The sequence below is a fragment of the Oncorhynchus mykiss genome, chromosome 20, assembly GCF_057628025.1.
Source record: "Oncorhynchus mykiss isolate SJ-2025 chromosome 20, ASM5762802v1, whole genome shotgun sequence".
In the NCBI taxonomy this organism is placed as follows: domain Eukaryota; kingdom Metazoa; phylum Chordata; class Actinopteri; order Salmoniformes; family Salmonidae; genus Oncorhynchus; species Oncorhynchus mykiss.
In genome coordinates this window covers 13,044,152-13,057,446 of record NC_143041.1, presented here as the reverse complement: position 1 = coordinate 13,057,446, position 13,295 = coordinate 13,044,152, and the positions used below count along the sequence as shown (strand labels likewise).

At 44.3% G+C, this 13,295-nt stretch overlaps 1 protein-coding gene across 5 annotated transcripts in view; it reads right to left on the bottom strand.

Annotated features, from left to right (window-relative positions):
- The window catches only part of itgb4 (integrin, beta 4), a 42,903-nt gene extending 32,395 nt beyond the window's left edge, over positions 1-10,508 (bottom strand). For 2 of the 5 annotated variants that reach the window (XM_036955704.2, XM_036955707.2), the window contains exons 1-10: positions 10,174-10,508; positions 3,888-3,973; positions 3,580-3,662; positions 3,395-3,490; positions 2,251-2,455; positions 2,052-2,148; positions 1,667-1,838; positions 1,124-1,387; positions 782-871; positions 521-643 (exon numbers count right to left, since the gene is read on the bottom strand). In XM_036955704.2, the coding sequence (XP_036811599.2) occupies positions 521-643; positions 782-871; positions 1,124-1,387; positions 1,667-1,838; positions 2,052-2,148; positions 2,251-2,455; positions 3,395-3,490; positions 3,580-3,662; positions 3,888-3,973; positions 10,174-10,175 (1,218 nt within the window). In that variant the 5' untranslated portion in view covers positions 10,176-10,508. Of the gene's footprint in view, positions 1-520; positions 644-781; positions 872-1,123; positions 1,388-1,666; positions 1,839-2,051; positions 2,149-2,250; positions 2,456-3,394; positions 3,491-3,579; positions 3,663-3,887; positions 3,974-7,510; positions 8,217-10,173 lie in introns of those variants that run through there. The other 3 variants (XM_036955705.2, XM_090212251.1, XM_036955706.2) reach the window with 2 other exon arrangements.
- Positions 10,509-13,295: the final 2,787 nt, after the last annotated feature.

Below are 13,295 nucleotides of genomic sequence, written 5' to 3'. Positions count from 1 at the left end.
TGATATTATGTGAGCTAAACCCCCAAAATAAAAGGAGAAAACAACAAAAAAACAATTTTCTTTAAAGTATAATATGTTGAAAGTTGTAATGTTACTGTCCCCACTACAACCCAAAATACTTAAGTACATTTTGGTATTGAAACATTTCATTGAAATTCTGTAGAATTCCATTCATTCCTATGGAGGACTGCTTCTTCTGGGGAGAGCCAATATGGCCGACCATGTGGGGTGTGTGTGCGCGAATAGCAAAATAACAAAGAATAGCAAAATAACAAACATTTGACTAACTGGGGACATTTTGTTGGTCCCCACAAGGTCAAATGTTATTTCTAGGGGGTTTAGGGTTAAGGTTACAATTAGCGTAAGGGTTAGAATTAGGTTTAGGGTTAGGAGCTAGGGTCAGTTTCAGGGTTAGGGAAAATAGGGGAAAGGGGAAATAGGATTTTGAAATGGGACTGAATTGTGTATCCCCTCAAGGTTAGTTGTACAAGACTGTGTGTGACATCTAAGTGTTTCTTACTATTTGTCCAGGCTTGACTTTGAAGGTTCCAGCCTGCGCAACACTGCCACTGTACGATAGGACCTGAGCTTCTATAGCTTTAGGCCTGTCCTCAGCACGGATGCTGATCTTAGAGCGGATATTCTGAGAGGACGGACAGAGAGCATGATTAGGACATCTGGCAATGCCTTACGTAATAGCCCTTAGGGGATGGCATCAAGTAGAATCTAATTGAATTCATGTGTTCAATTTGCCACACCTGTAAAACAAGCCCATTCTCACCTCAAAGGCTTTCTCCAGGATATTGAGGATGTTAGCAGAGTCTTCCTGTAGCAGACCCAACTCAGCGATGGGGAAATACTCATAAAGCTTCTACACAGGGAGAACCCACAAAACATGAATAAGATATGTTTTTTGTCTGCAATGCTACAGAGGAGTTAAGAGGTATTTCAGGCCTCCCAGAACAGACAGTGGCTAAACTCAGTGGCCAAACCCCCATTACAGTAAGTATGATTGACTGGTGATGGTGAAAATAGGCATGATGCTCTGTTTGTAGGGTTAGAGTAAGGTTCAGGGTTAGGGTCAGGGATAGTAAGGTAAGCAGTGACTCTTCCGAGTTCTTACCTGATAATAGGTAAAGGAGTGGTTTGTGATGGCGAAGATGGGGATAATGTTGTGTTTGCCCAGCAGGCGGACCAGGGTGGGCACAGAGGGGTAGTCCTGCCTGGTGTCCTCTGTGTATTTCCCCTCGGGGTCCAGGTGGCACTGCTCGTCGTTGCGTGGCATGATGCCCGCCAGCACGTTGGCACCGTCCGCCTCGTAGTGGAAGGCCGACTCGGTGGAGAAGACCAGGAGGTGGGTGGCATGGCTACGCCAGCCGATCTTTTCCTGGAGGGGAGGAAGAGGAAAGAGACAGAAGGAAAGAGGGCGAGAGATACAGTTGGAAAAAGGGGAGACGGAGAAGAAAAGGGGTAAGGAGAGAGTTCTATACACGTGTAAGGAGGCTCTTAAAGTGTCACACAGAGCGGTGCACGACAGTTAACCAATCAAACAGCAAGCTTCAACTAATTAAACATCCCAGACGGGACAGCAAAGATGGTCGCCTGTGTCCCCTAACCACAAGACATTGAATGGTAATATCCGTCTCAGTAAATCTAACTCTCCTACCCCGCAGACTGCAGCCTGCAGTATGGCGTCGAAGCCCCCCTCTGGAGCGTCCAGGTTCCCTGAGATCCTCTCCTTCTGCAGCTTCTCGGTGAAGGACCGCAGGTCAGGGGTCAGAGTGATCACATGACGGAACGAGAAGGGAGGGTCGCTGTTGGGCCAAGGCTTGGCAAGTCTGGAGAGAGGGAGGGAGGGAGAGGAAGAGGAGGAAAGGGGAGGGAGAGGCGGGAGGGAGCAAAATAGATAGAAGGACGGGCCATGAGTATGAGTAGTGAATAAATGCAGATATTTTGGTACCGTAGTAATGTTTACTTTTGGGTCTATGTGTGTATCTGTATCTGGATGTGTGGCTGTGTAGAGAGGATCAAAATAGTTTTCAAGTTCTTACTTGGATGGTCTCATGTCTGTCTGGGGCTCCACCACTTTGTCCACAAACTTGCCGAACCCGATGGTGTAATCATCAGACAGCTTCCCTACCAACGCAGCTGTATGGGGAACAGAACACATCAGTACCACAGACTACTCCAGTACTACAACTCTGAGGTCAATGGGGTAACAATCAGACTCATCGTTCACCTGGAACTTACCCAGCTCAGCACCCATTCTCTTAAGGTTGTCCAGGTCGTCCTCCATGGAGTTGGAGAAGTCCATAAGAATGTAGAGGTCCAGAGGTCCTTTAGCTGGTTCAAACACCTCCATCTCGATCTCCCTCTCCTCCCCTGGCAGCAGAGTCATAGACATCTCCTGAGGAGCTACCTGGGACTGCTTCAACAGCATGTCGATCTGCTCGTTCTATAGCGAGAGGGAGGGAGGGAGGGAGGGAGGGAGGGAGGGAGGGAGGGAGGGGTGTGTCATATCAGGTATGTAACATGGGGGACAAGGAGAAGTGTCTCCAACCTCAGCAAAAAGCACACCTTGCTTATGAGTACACCTTCGCTTGTGAGCACACCTTGCTTGTGAGTACACCTTCGCTTGTGAGCACACCTTGCTTGTGAGTACACCTTGCTTGTGAGTACACCTTGCTTGTGAGTACACCTTTGCTTGTGAGTACACCTTCGCTTGTGAGCACACCTTGCTTGTGAGTACACCTTCGCTTGTGAGCACACCTTGCTTATGAGCACACCTTGCTTGTGAGTACACCTTGTTTATTAGCACACCTTGCTTGTGAGTACACCTTGCTTGTGAGTACACCTTGCTTGTGAGTACACCTTCGGTGTGTCATATCAGGTATGTAACATGGGGGACAAAGAGAAGTGTCTCCAACCTCAGCAAAAAGCACACCTTGCTTGTGAGTACACCTTCGCTTGTGAGCACACCTTGCTTGTGAGTACACCTTCGCTTGTGAGCACACCTTGCTTATGAGCACACCTTGCTTGTGAGTACACCTTGCTTGTGAGTACACCTTGCTTGTGAGTACACCTTCGCTTGTGAGCACACCTTGCTTGTGAGTACACCTTCGCTTGTGAGCACACCTTGCTTGTGAGTACACCTTTGCTCGTGAGCACACCTTGCTGCTTGTGAGTACACCTTTGCTTGTGAGTACACCTTCGCTTGTGAGCACACCTTGCTTGTGAGCACACCTTTGCTTGTGAGCACACCTTGCACATTCATCGTTCGGCTGCAGACTGTTCTGTATGACAGTATTACCGAGGTAGCCAGACCAACAGTCTAATGAACACCGGTTAATTCATGCATCCGTGTAGTAAGGATTAGTGTCATGGTGATACTTACTCTTTCCATCGACATGCTGCTTTTGGCTGTCACCGCGCTATTACAGCCGCGGCTTATGATGTTGTCATGAAGGTCGCAGCGGGGACCATCAAAGATCTGTAAGCAAACACAAACATGGGTCACACTAAATATTTGTAGCGGGTAAGCGTTGTCTGTGGGCAACTTGAGTAGTGGTTTCTTCTCACCTCATCTGGACAGTAGGCACAGCCCTTCCCTGACTGAATACATTCTGAACAGGTGCTAGCCCTCGTAGCCAGACAGTGATTCACTATTGGACAGAGAAGCATAGCAGGAATATCTGTGTTGACATTTAGCATCAGTAGAATTCCAAATGAAAAATATGATTTGATTTTCAGTTAGAGATGACTCAACCTATTGCTCAACTGCATAAACAAGACGGGGTCTATCGACATATTAAAATAGCCAAAGAAAGAGTCAATACTGTAGTAATACGAGACACACAGTAACAATCACTTGATTCAATAATTCTCACCTTTTTCAGCGTAGCAACTGGCTGTGAGGACAGCAAGAAGTACAACCCCCATCAAGAGATTTAATGTCCATCTCCCCATCTCCCTCCTGCAACACACACACACAGTTTATGACCTTTCAACTTTCCCCCACGGGCTCGACTACACTGACCTGGTGAGGTAGGAGTACTCTCGGTTAAATTTGCTACTTGACACTGCGTTTTCACTCCTTTGGAGAGGTTAAGGCGATCCTAGATATGTGCCTAAAGCAACTTCTACTTGGAGAGGTCAGGTAAGAGTATCATCAAGTTGACTCAAAGAGCCTCATCAATTAAAGAAAGTTGACTTTCAGCCTCTAGTATTGCCTCCTGTGTTTCATTATCTGCCTCCTGTATTGCATATTCCTCCAGTGACCTCAGTATCTGGTTATTCCTCTACAGAAATATTATGGTGTAACCCAAACCATCTGGCCCTGGTTGGCTCAGGTCTCTCTGTGGGCTTCCCGCAGAGACCTTACACTTCTACAGAACAGAGAGACACTGTGAGCCATCCACACATTCAGAGAAGGATCTGTGCTCAGCCTATCTGCATGATCAACTAACTTCCACGCTGAACACTCCTTAAAGGGAAAATCCACTCAAAAAAACGATATTTGGTATTGTTTTCATTAGTCCACTACTGATGCACTTTTTACATGTCGGCAGTCAAGTTTTCAAGATATTGGACTTTCAAGAAGCAAAGTGTCACTGTGCACTTCATAAAACATTGTTGGATTGTCTAAACAGTGGACTAATGAAAAAAATACTAAAATACGGATTGTCCCTTTAATAAGCAGATGTAACGTCGAACGAAAAAAACATCCCTAGCACATCAAACAGATGGAAACTAAAGGCAATTTCACACTCTATCCAAGACAGAGCCAGCTATATCCTGCCATGCCCTGACTGCAGCACACAAATCCCTTTTATGTTATCCATATGCCAAACTAAAGACAGATCCTCCACAGCCAAACTTCAGACAGTGGGAGAATCAGCTTGTGAAAACGAGTTGGGGCAGGCATGGTGAAATGAATTGCAACGGGGAAGCGCTGAAGTGGAACTGTGTGAGATATTCCAGGGGAATGTTCTTCCAGACAGCAGGAGAGACATTGTTTGATGTAAACGTTGTGTGAAAGGAGCTGCAGTCTTATACAGTAGTAGACAGCAATCATAGACATGGAAAACCACACAGATTTTCTCCACAGGGAATCTCACATTTGAAGTGAATGCTGACAGAATGTGCTCGTAATTGAATCAGAGGAGAAAGAGGGTTTTATGATCCAAATCCCCCCACCCCCACCTCACCCACTATTTTGACCATTGACTCACCGAACAGGAATTTCACCCCAAGGCGAGAAACTGACCCAACCATCACAAAAACAGAGCAGGAAAACACAGGACCTGGCACTTACTGTAGTGTAGCACCTTATCGTGAACTTGAGCTGCCTACAGGTGTGTGTGTGCACGTGCGTGTGTGTGTGTGTGTGGGTTTCCGGTATTACCGGTCACATTTATCACTGACCAGGTTGAGTAGGCTAAGAGAGAAAAACAGGACCAATGATATCTTCACTGTGAGGAGGAATGTAAGGTCCATAAAGATTGTCCGTTAACTACTGTTAAACATAGCCACATCAAAGAAGAACAATGTCTAAAGTTGAAGAGACTTTCTCATGGAGACAGTTAAAAGTGCTAAGAGTTTGAGGGGAAAAAAACAATAAAGTTGTGCTTGAATTTACCTTGGTCTAAATGAAAAAATATAAGGGCCTCCCGAGTGGATTAGAGGTCTAAGTCACTGCATCACAGTGCTTGAGGTGTCACTACAGAGCCAGGTTCAATCCCAGGCTGTGTCACATCCGGCTGTGACAGGGAGTCTCATTGCGCTCTAGTGACTCTTTGTGGCGGACCAGGTGCCTGCAGGCTGACTTCGGTCGTCAGTTGAACTGTGTTTCCTCCGACACATTGGTGCCAGGTGTTAAGGAGCAAGGATCAGCGGGTCATGTTCTGGAGGACGCATGACTCGACCTTCGCCTCTCCTGAGCCCGTTGGAGAGTTGCAACGATGAGACAAGATTGAGAAAAGGGGGTTCAAAATGAACAAACAAGTTGTGACTGTATCCAAATAAACACTGGGTGAGAACTGGTTGAATCAATGTTGTTTCCACATAATTTCAACTAAAATATTTTACGTTGAATAAACATGGAAAACTGATTCGATTTCCAAAAAATAGTCATCGTAAGGGATTTCAACTTTTAACCTAAATCCAAATGTTTAGTTGATTTCATGTTAGTTGACAACTCAACCAAATGTAAATTAAAAACTATACGTTAAAATGACATCTGTGCCCAGTGGGAGATAAAAAAGACAGATTCAGAATGTAAAGACCGAAAGAGAGAGAAAGACAGGGGGAAATATTTTTAAAAACACATGAATCATTGCTAGCTCAGTAGTTATTGCTTTAAATAACATGCCCGGCGGCCAGGTGAACATTCCAACAAAGGGAGGGGCCCTAAACCGTTATGACATCATTAGGGAGAGTCACGTCAGTCAGTGACAGGGAGCACAGCCAGGTCCTTCCATGAGACAGCTAGGTAAATCAACCCTCAACTACACACCTGGAGCACTCAGTCAGCCCCGTATAAACACAGTTACTACATGAACACACCATCAGTCCATCTAAGCCAGGCAAATACATCTGACCAGGTAAACACATGCGGGAACAGCTATCTGAGAGTGCAAGAGTGGAGAGACGTCCAGGACCTTTTCTCGGTCTGTGGGTTTTCATTCTGCTGCAATCAGAACGAGAGTCCCTTGTGGTCTGCACTGTCACAACGCACACTGTAATTTCCCTGTAAATCTAGTTGGGTCTATGTGACCAGAAAGGGAGCGGTACTCAATAGTAGTTGGTGGGGGGAAAAAAAAACACATTCTGCAAGAAGAAGAATGTTGTTAGGCAACAACGTTTCTTACAAGCCATTCACAAATATGGTTTGATTGCAGTAAAATACATGAAATGCTTCTCTGTATCCCTTCGAATCAGCATAGGGTTTTTGAATGTATAAATCCTCATCTCTAAGGGCAGGTGGATACCTGCAAAAAGAGCCTCTATTGTGAGTTCATTTCATCTGCAAAACTGAATTCTTCTTCCATAACCGTCTTCACTTGTGTCACATTTTGGTCTAAACATGGTTCACTATGGAGGAATGAGACGCAGAACAACGTCAGAGGGACAACAACAAAACACCTTGTAAGAAGTCGAGCTACAGACTCCTACTCTAACTTACTTTAGTGATCCTTGATTTGAGTGACATACACTCTAATAAAAAACACAGGTCGTAGGCATTGTAAAGTGATATGCTTTAACTATTTTATCATGCAGAGTCCTCTGCTTGCTTGCTGCGTCGTGGCCAGGACTTCCATGCCCCCCCCCCCCCCCCCCCCCCCAAGATATTTCTATAGGACTCTAATAAGGATAAATAAAAGATAAATGTAATAAAACGAATTTGGCAATACTCAAGTAGATAACTATAAGTAGTGGTAGATCAGTGAAAGCAATGGGCACAATTATTGAGTTTATACCAATAGTTAAAGAGATTACTGATCAAACAAACCTGTTATGGCTGCCTTGCCCAATCCAAGTCCAAAAGTCTGACCAAAAAAAATAAGGAAAAGCTTAATCCTCTTTTCTTTAACTCTCCACTCTTCTGTAAAGTTAGTATCCACCTGCCTCTGGGGGAGGGAAACCTCCTTTACGAGCCTTCAAGTCCAAGTTCCACGTTTCCAGGAATCTCTAATGCTAGTGCACAGGAGAGAAACACACTTTTACTTTCGCCCTCTCTTTCTCTCTCTCTCTCTCTCTTTCTTTCTTCCTTCCTTCCTTCTCTGCTCAGCTCCGTTAAATATTGACTCCTATCCCCTTGAACCTGGAGGTGAGGCGCCCGTTTGTGCGCGTGAGTGTCACAGTCTTGAAATGAGAGAGAGACAAGGGAGAGTGAGAGCCACCGAGTGTGTTTGTGTGAGCATGTGAGTGTAAAAATATGTGTGCTGAGATTTGATCCCTCCTCTAACTTGCACCCACTCACACTCTCTCCCTGTCTCAAGCTCAGGTAAGTAGCTAACAGTATAGATAACTCCCTTCCTCTATATGTCACCTGGCGTTTTTACTTTCAAAGCTCCACACCTCTAAATGTGCCCCCCTCCCTGCTACATTCCTTTCAGGCTGGGCTCACCTGTGTGGGCTTGAGCCTGGCGAAGCTGGCCCCTCCCTCTGTGGCCCAATCTCATGGGAGTGGCAGAGAACAGAACACTGTCTGGAGGCTACGGGAAACAGTCACAGTCAAAAGTACACAAAGAGCTGGAGTGCAGTACTGGACTTCTACATACCTCCGTGTGTGTGTGTGTGTGTGTGTGTGTGTGTGTGTGTGTGTGTGTGTGTGTGTGTGTGTGTGTGTGTGTGTGTGTGTGTGTGTGTGTGTGTGTGTGTGTGTGTGTGTGTGTACAGAGATTTGCTTTCCCTCGCAAATATACAAACAAACTCACTTTAATTAGTGACATGATATCAAACAGCGCAAGAACATTTATTGAACTTGAAACGCACAAACACACACACACACACACTCCTAAACTGTGCGTGCAGCTGGAGTAAATGAGATGGAAAAGCGGGCAGTGCAGTAATGTGCATTCCTGGGCACAGAGACCAGAGAGAAGAGGGGGAGCAGAGGGCACCAGACCCAGTCACCATGCCCACCTGGCACACTGCCCTCTCTCTGGGGCTAACCTCTGACTGTGTGTGTGTGTGTTTGTGTGTGTGTTAAAAAGAGTTCCATGCACTTTCATGCACTGTGAAATATAGTATATGTACATATGACCACATTATAGTATTTTACTGCCATTAGCTCTATTGAAAGAGTTAAAGGCATGAACTCTGTGCTGTATCTGTTACTGTTCACCTTGGAGGGGATATGAGCTCTGCCCCGACCAGACCACAGACCACAGACCAGCTGTTATAGGTTACACAGCTCCTGTGGCTAGACCTGCTCTTACTGGAGAAACCACTGTCCAGTGTCCACACGTAGCCCATGAGACGCAGATCAAAACCAAGACAGTAGATCTATGGGGTCTTAAGACTCAGGAGACCGAGACTCTCTGATCCACAGGGGACTGAAAACCCATCAAACAGGCTTATTCAGCAATTAGAGAGAACAGGCACTGCATCTCATAGAGTACTCAGACTCCTGTCTGGCATACTATGACTCATAGGTGATAAAACAGCCTTTTCCACCACAATGGACTGTTTGGAAACGACATCATTAAAACAGAACACAGCCATGCTCATATCAACAACGTTTGGTTTAAACAATGGTTTAGTCCTCTCCAGAGGAATAGAAATGTTGCAAAAACACCACTCCCTTCTTCCCTCCCTCTCTCCTTAGTTTTTGGCAATGTTGCCAACACAAACATCACTTTGCCTTAGTTTTTGATTGAGGGAGTTATAGGGTGTCGCTTTCCTACAACTTCTCAATTTGTGCAAGGGTTCTAGCGTCAGCAACGGTAGGAGGGTGTTCTTAATCTTGAACAATGCTTTCAATATTACCAAGACATTCTTACGAAAAGCTTTACTGCAGTCCAGTATACATGTGTAAGTACTTATTGTGCATATTATTGCAGTATACCTGTTACTTTCTGGTGTTGTACAAAACCGGCTTGACATGGATATTAGACCCAACTAAGCTCTGACACATACATGGAAACTTCAAAGGAGACCCACTGGATGCCTGCAGGAAAGCCAGCCCATGGCCGGCTAATGTGGCGGTAACAGGGAACTTAATAAAAGGATGTTGGTTTTGTGACACACCCTTACACTCTTCTCAGATAGGGCATAGCTGCCAGGCAACCCAGTAACCTCTAACCTCTAAGAGTGTTTTTAAAACAACTTTATAAAAGCATGATATTGAATGCCCAGCAAAAAAAACATAAAAAGGCTATACTAGTTGTAATATATAGGCCTAGTAGACTAATTGTATGCCAGCTTTCTCAGAGAGATGTCTAACAAACACGCATGTGCTTTAAAGCTAAACGTTATGCGACATCCGGATTCTGACTGTGCCCTGTTTGTCGAAATGACCGCTGCGGGTGGCACTCCCAATCCCAAACATTTAGACATGCCAAAAGCACACTGGGAAAAAAAAATGCATCTCCCTCAATGTCTTTTTGAATAGTGCAAATTTCTAATATAATTTAACATAATCAAACACCGATTTGAACAGATACTCACATTTGTTCCACTCTAAAAATGTTAGGCTGCACAACTTAGTTTGTTACCGATAAACACAACTCGTCCGTTACGGATGGCAGGTGGTATTGGCGCATACGGGATGCGCGTGAATCATGATATTGACAGGCTTCGACGAAATAAAGCCTACCATAGTCTATTTGACACTAATCCAGTCAAAATGTCATTGCGTACAGAATGTCCAAGTTTAGAGCTTTTTTGGGAGTCCCCAATACTGTCCCCAACTCCAACTCTCGCGCTCTGTGAAACACACTGTCTAGTGCCAACCTCGGATTTCCATGACAAAGGCGCCCGTTCTTAGATCATTGCACTTGCTCAATAGTCTTTGTGTGGAACTTTTTTCAATAAAACGGGTACAAAGACTGCCAATGCGACATTTGGTCTGTTTCTCGGAGGAGTGGAACACCCATTCTTGAAGCTATAGGCCTAGGCTAAATAAGTGCTTGGTGTTTCAGTGCATTTTGTCCAAACATGGACTGAAAATCTCTTAGACCAGTAGCTAGCCTGTTGTTATGTATACCCACAACATTTGGCGTGGATAATGTTTCAGACAATTCGACTTCTTATTCACTGAATACATTGTGAGTCAACCCTGTGTCAGTGCACCGGATGAAAGGTCTTATTTTTCAGGCAGTGTTAAGGCCGAGTCACCACTTAGCTGTACATTGGGTGCGTCTCGTGACTCACCTGTGTGCAGAAACACGCACACACAGTTCCAAGGACAGGCCCAGCTCAGCCAAAAGCGTGTGTGTGTGTGGGTGCGCGCGTGGTACAGACGTATCTCAGCACACTGCCAACAGAGAGTAGGAGGGAGGGAGAGAGGGAAAGGAAGAAAGAGAACCCCCCCCCACCCCCACAAATAACAATACTGATAACAGAGGGGAGATTGAGAGAGGGTGAGAAAGAGAAAAGTAGTAAAAATTGTTTTTGCACAAGCAGAAGAAAGTTTAATGACATATTGAAACTCATAGTGTTTTTATTTACTTCTGTTCCTAGTTCAACAGACTCCACTCTCATCTGGTTTTAGTGTTCAGGAGTATCTTGGGAAGCCGAGCTAGTGATGGGATGCGAACCAGGAGTGCTTGCCAGTAGCCCCGAACAACGTCTGTCATGACAGACATCTTCAATATTCATATTTGACATTCCTGATAGACATATTCATATCTGGGCAGTGGGCCCTATAGCCTGACAAGCTGAAAGAGATGAAAAACACAGGAAACTCAGTCAATATAGACGGGTGGGTTGTTAAGCAACAAAAACAATCCAAGCGCAACAATGGAGAAAAACGGGGGTTGGCATAGAATCAAAGGATTGTTGACATAGTTTGACAACAAATTAAAGACATAAATACATTTGCACAAAGAGCACTTGATTGCTCTCAAATACATCATTAAAGTTGTTGGTTAGCTAGCTATCAATTATTTAGCCATATTAGCATTGACATGACAAGAGTCAAAACAAGACATGGTATCAATAACAAGATACAACGAGACACGTACGATTCCCCACATGGTAGCTTCTTTTCATTGTTGCTAGCTATCTGACCATAACACAACACGTGGACTTCTGCCCCATCACAGGAACACATTGTTGTCATGACATTGTCAGCTAACCCACAGCTATTCACTTAAATGTTTGTTCATTTGCAAGGTCTCAAGGTTAGTCTGAAATGCCATGACAGGGAACCTTGGATGTGTCTTAGTTATCTTTCATGGCTTCCTATGTTACCACCATATTGGCTTTCACTCAAAACTCCCCTTAATGAGTACAGGCCTCTGTACTCATCAAGAGACAAACCAGCCACTTGTGACATCCTCAATACACTTAGAAAGGATATGGCACAGAGGTTAAAGCAACAACAACAAAAATCCCATGACTGAAACTTTAGTCAATCTCAGATTGATTAACTTGGTCCCAGACAACCTCCCCTTTCATGTAAGAAGGTCATGACCATCATGCTTTTAGGAAAAACTGCAAGTTTGTCCATTTCTAGTCCCCTTGCTTTGGGGGTCCGGGATCCTCCCCGGAATAATTTGTATGTAGATAGACTGAGAAGCTCAGTTCTGGGGACTTTTCAAAATAACCTTCTACTCCAAAATGAATGAAAATAAAATCATGCTGACACCATCTAAAATATAATTTCCACCTGCGGAAATGGGTCCAACAACATATTGGTAAAAATTGTACAAAGTATTTTAAAATATTGGACCATGTATATAGCCTATGCATTACCACCTGTAGCCCAACTGATGAAGCATAGTGGCTATACAATGTAAATAGACTGAAGCGTGTTGTTTGTCCATCTGCATTTAGCCCATTGGACACAACGTCCTGATTGTTATTATTCATTATTATTATTTAATTATACATGATTATTATTCAGTTTCTATGACAAGGTATGCCATTGCCCTTTTAATACGACATTGCCCCTTTAAGAGTTATGTTGTAGTGATTGATGGGAAGTTCGGCTCTTTTTACTCTGATCTTTTCGACTCGTACAGTCAAAAGAAGAAAAACTTCCGACTAATTTCGTTCATTTGAGTCAGTAATGCCCAGTAATGCCGCGCAGGTCCCATTACCGACGAACTGAAAACTCGAAAGAGTCATGTTGCTACGAGCCTCCCGTTCACATGTCGTTCAAGCATAGGGTGGTTTATTGGAGCTGTCATTTGTGATTTATTTATTAAGGTGTGCTTTAAACAGTGTATATTTGTAGATTGCTAGGCATACACATTAGATTATTTCTTGATACATTTGAAACGAGGTCTAGCTGTGGCTGCTACAGGACTAGAGTGTCCTCTTGGATTGCATCGCTTGATAGCTGTGAGAGTGATAAACGATTTGTTTTCGAGTTGGAGTTTGTTGAGCAAAGGCTGTGTATGTTTTGGTTCTAAAAAGCTATCCATCATAACATTAAATAATCAATTGCACAATGCGATCAATTATCAGTTCTTACGGTATTTGTATTCTCTATCTACCGTCATGATCTATTTTATTGCGCGCACATGTAAAACGGTGGTCGGAGCACGTCTCTGGAGCGTGTATTAATCCTGCTATAAAACACTTTGCGGCCGGCACTCGCACGTAAAATTTCTGAACGAGTC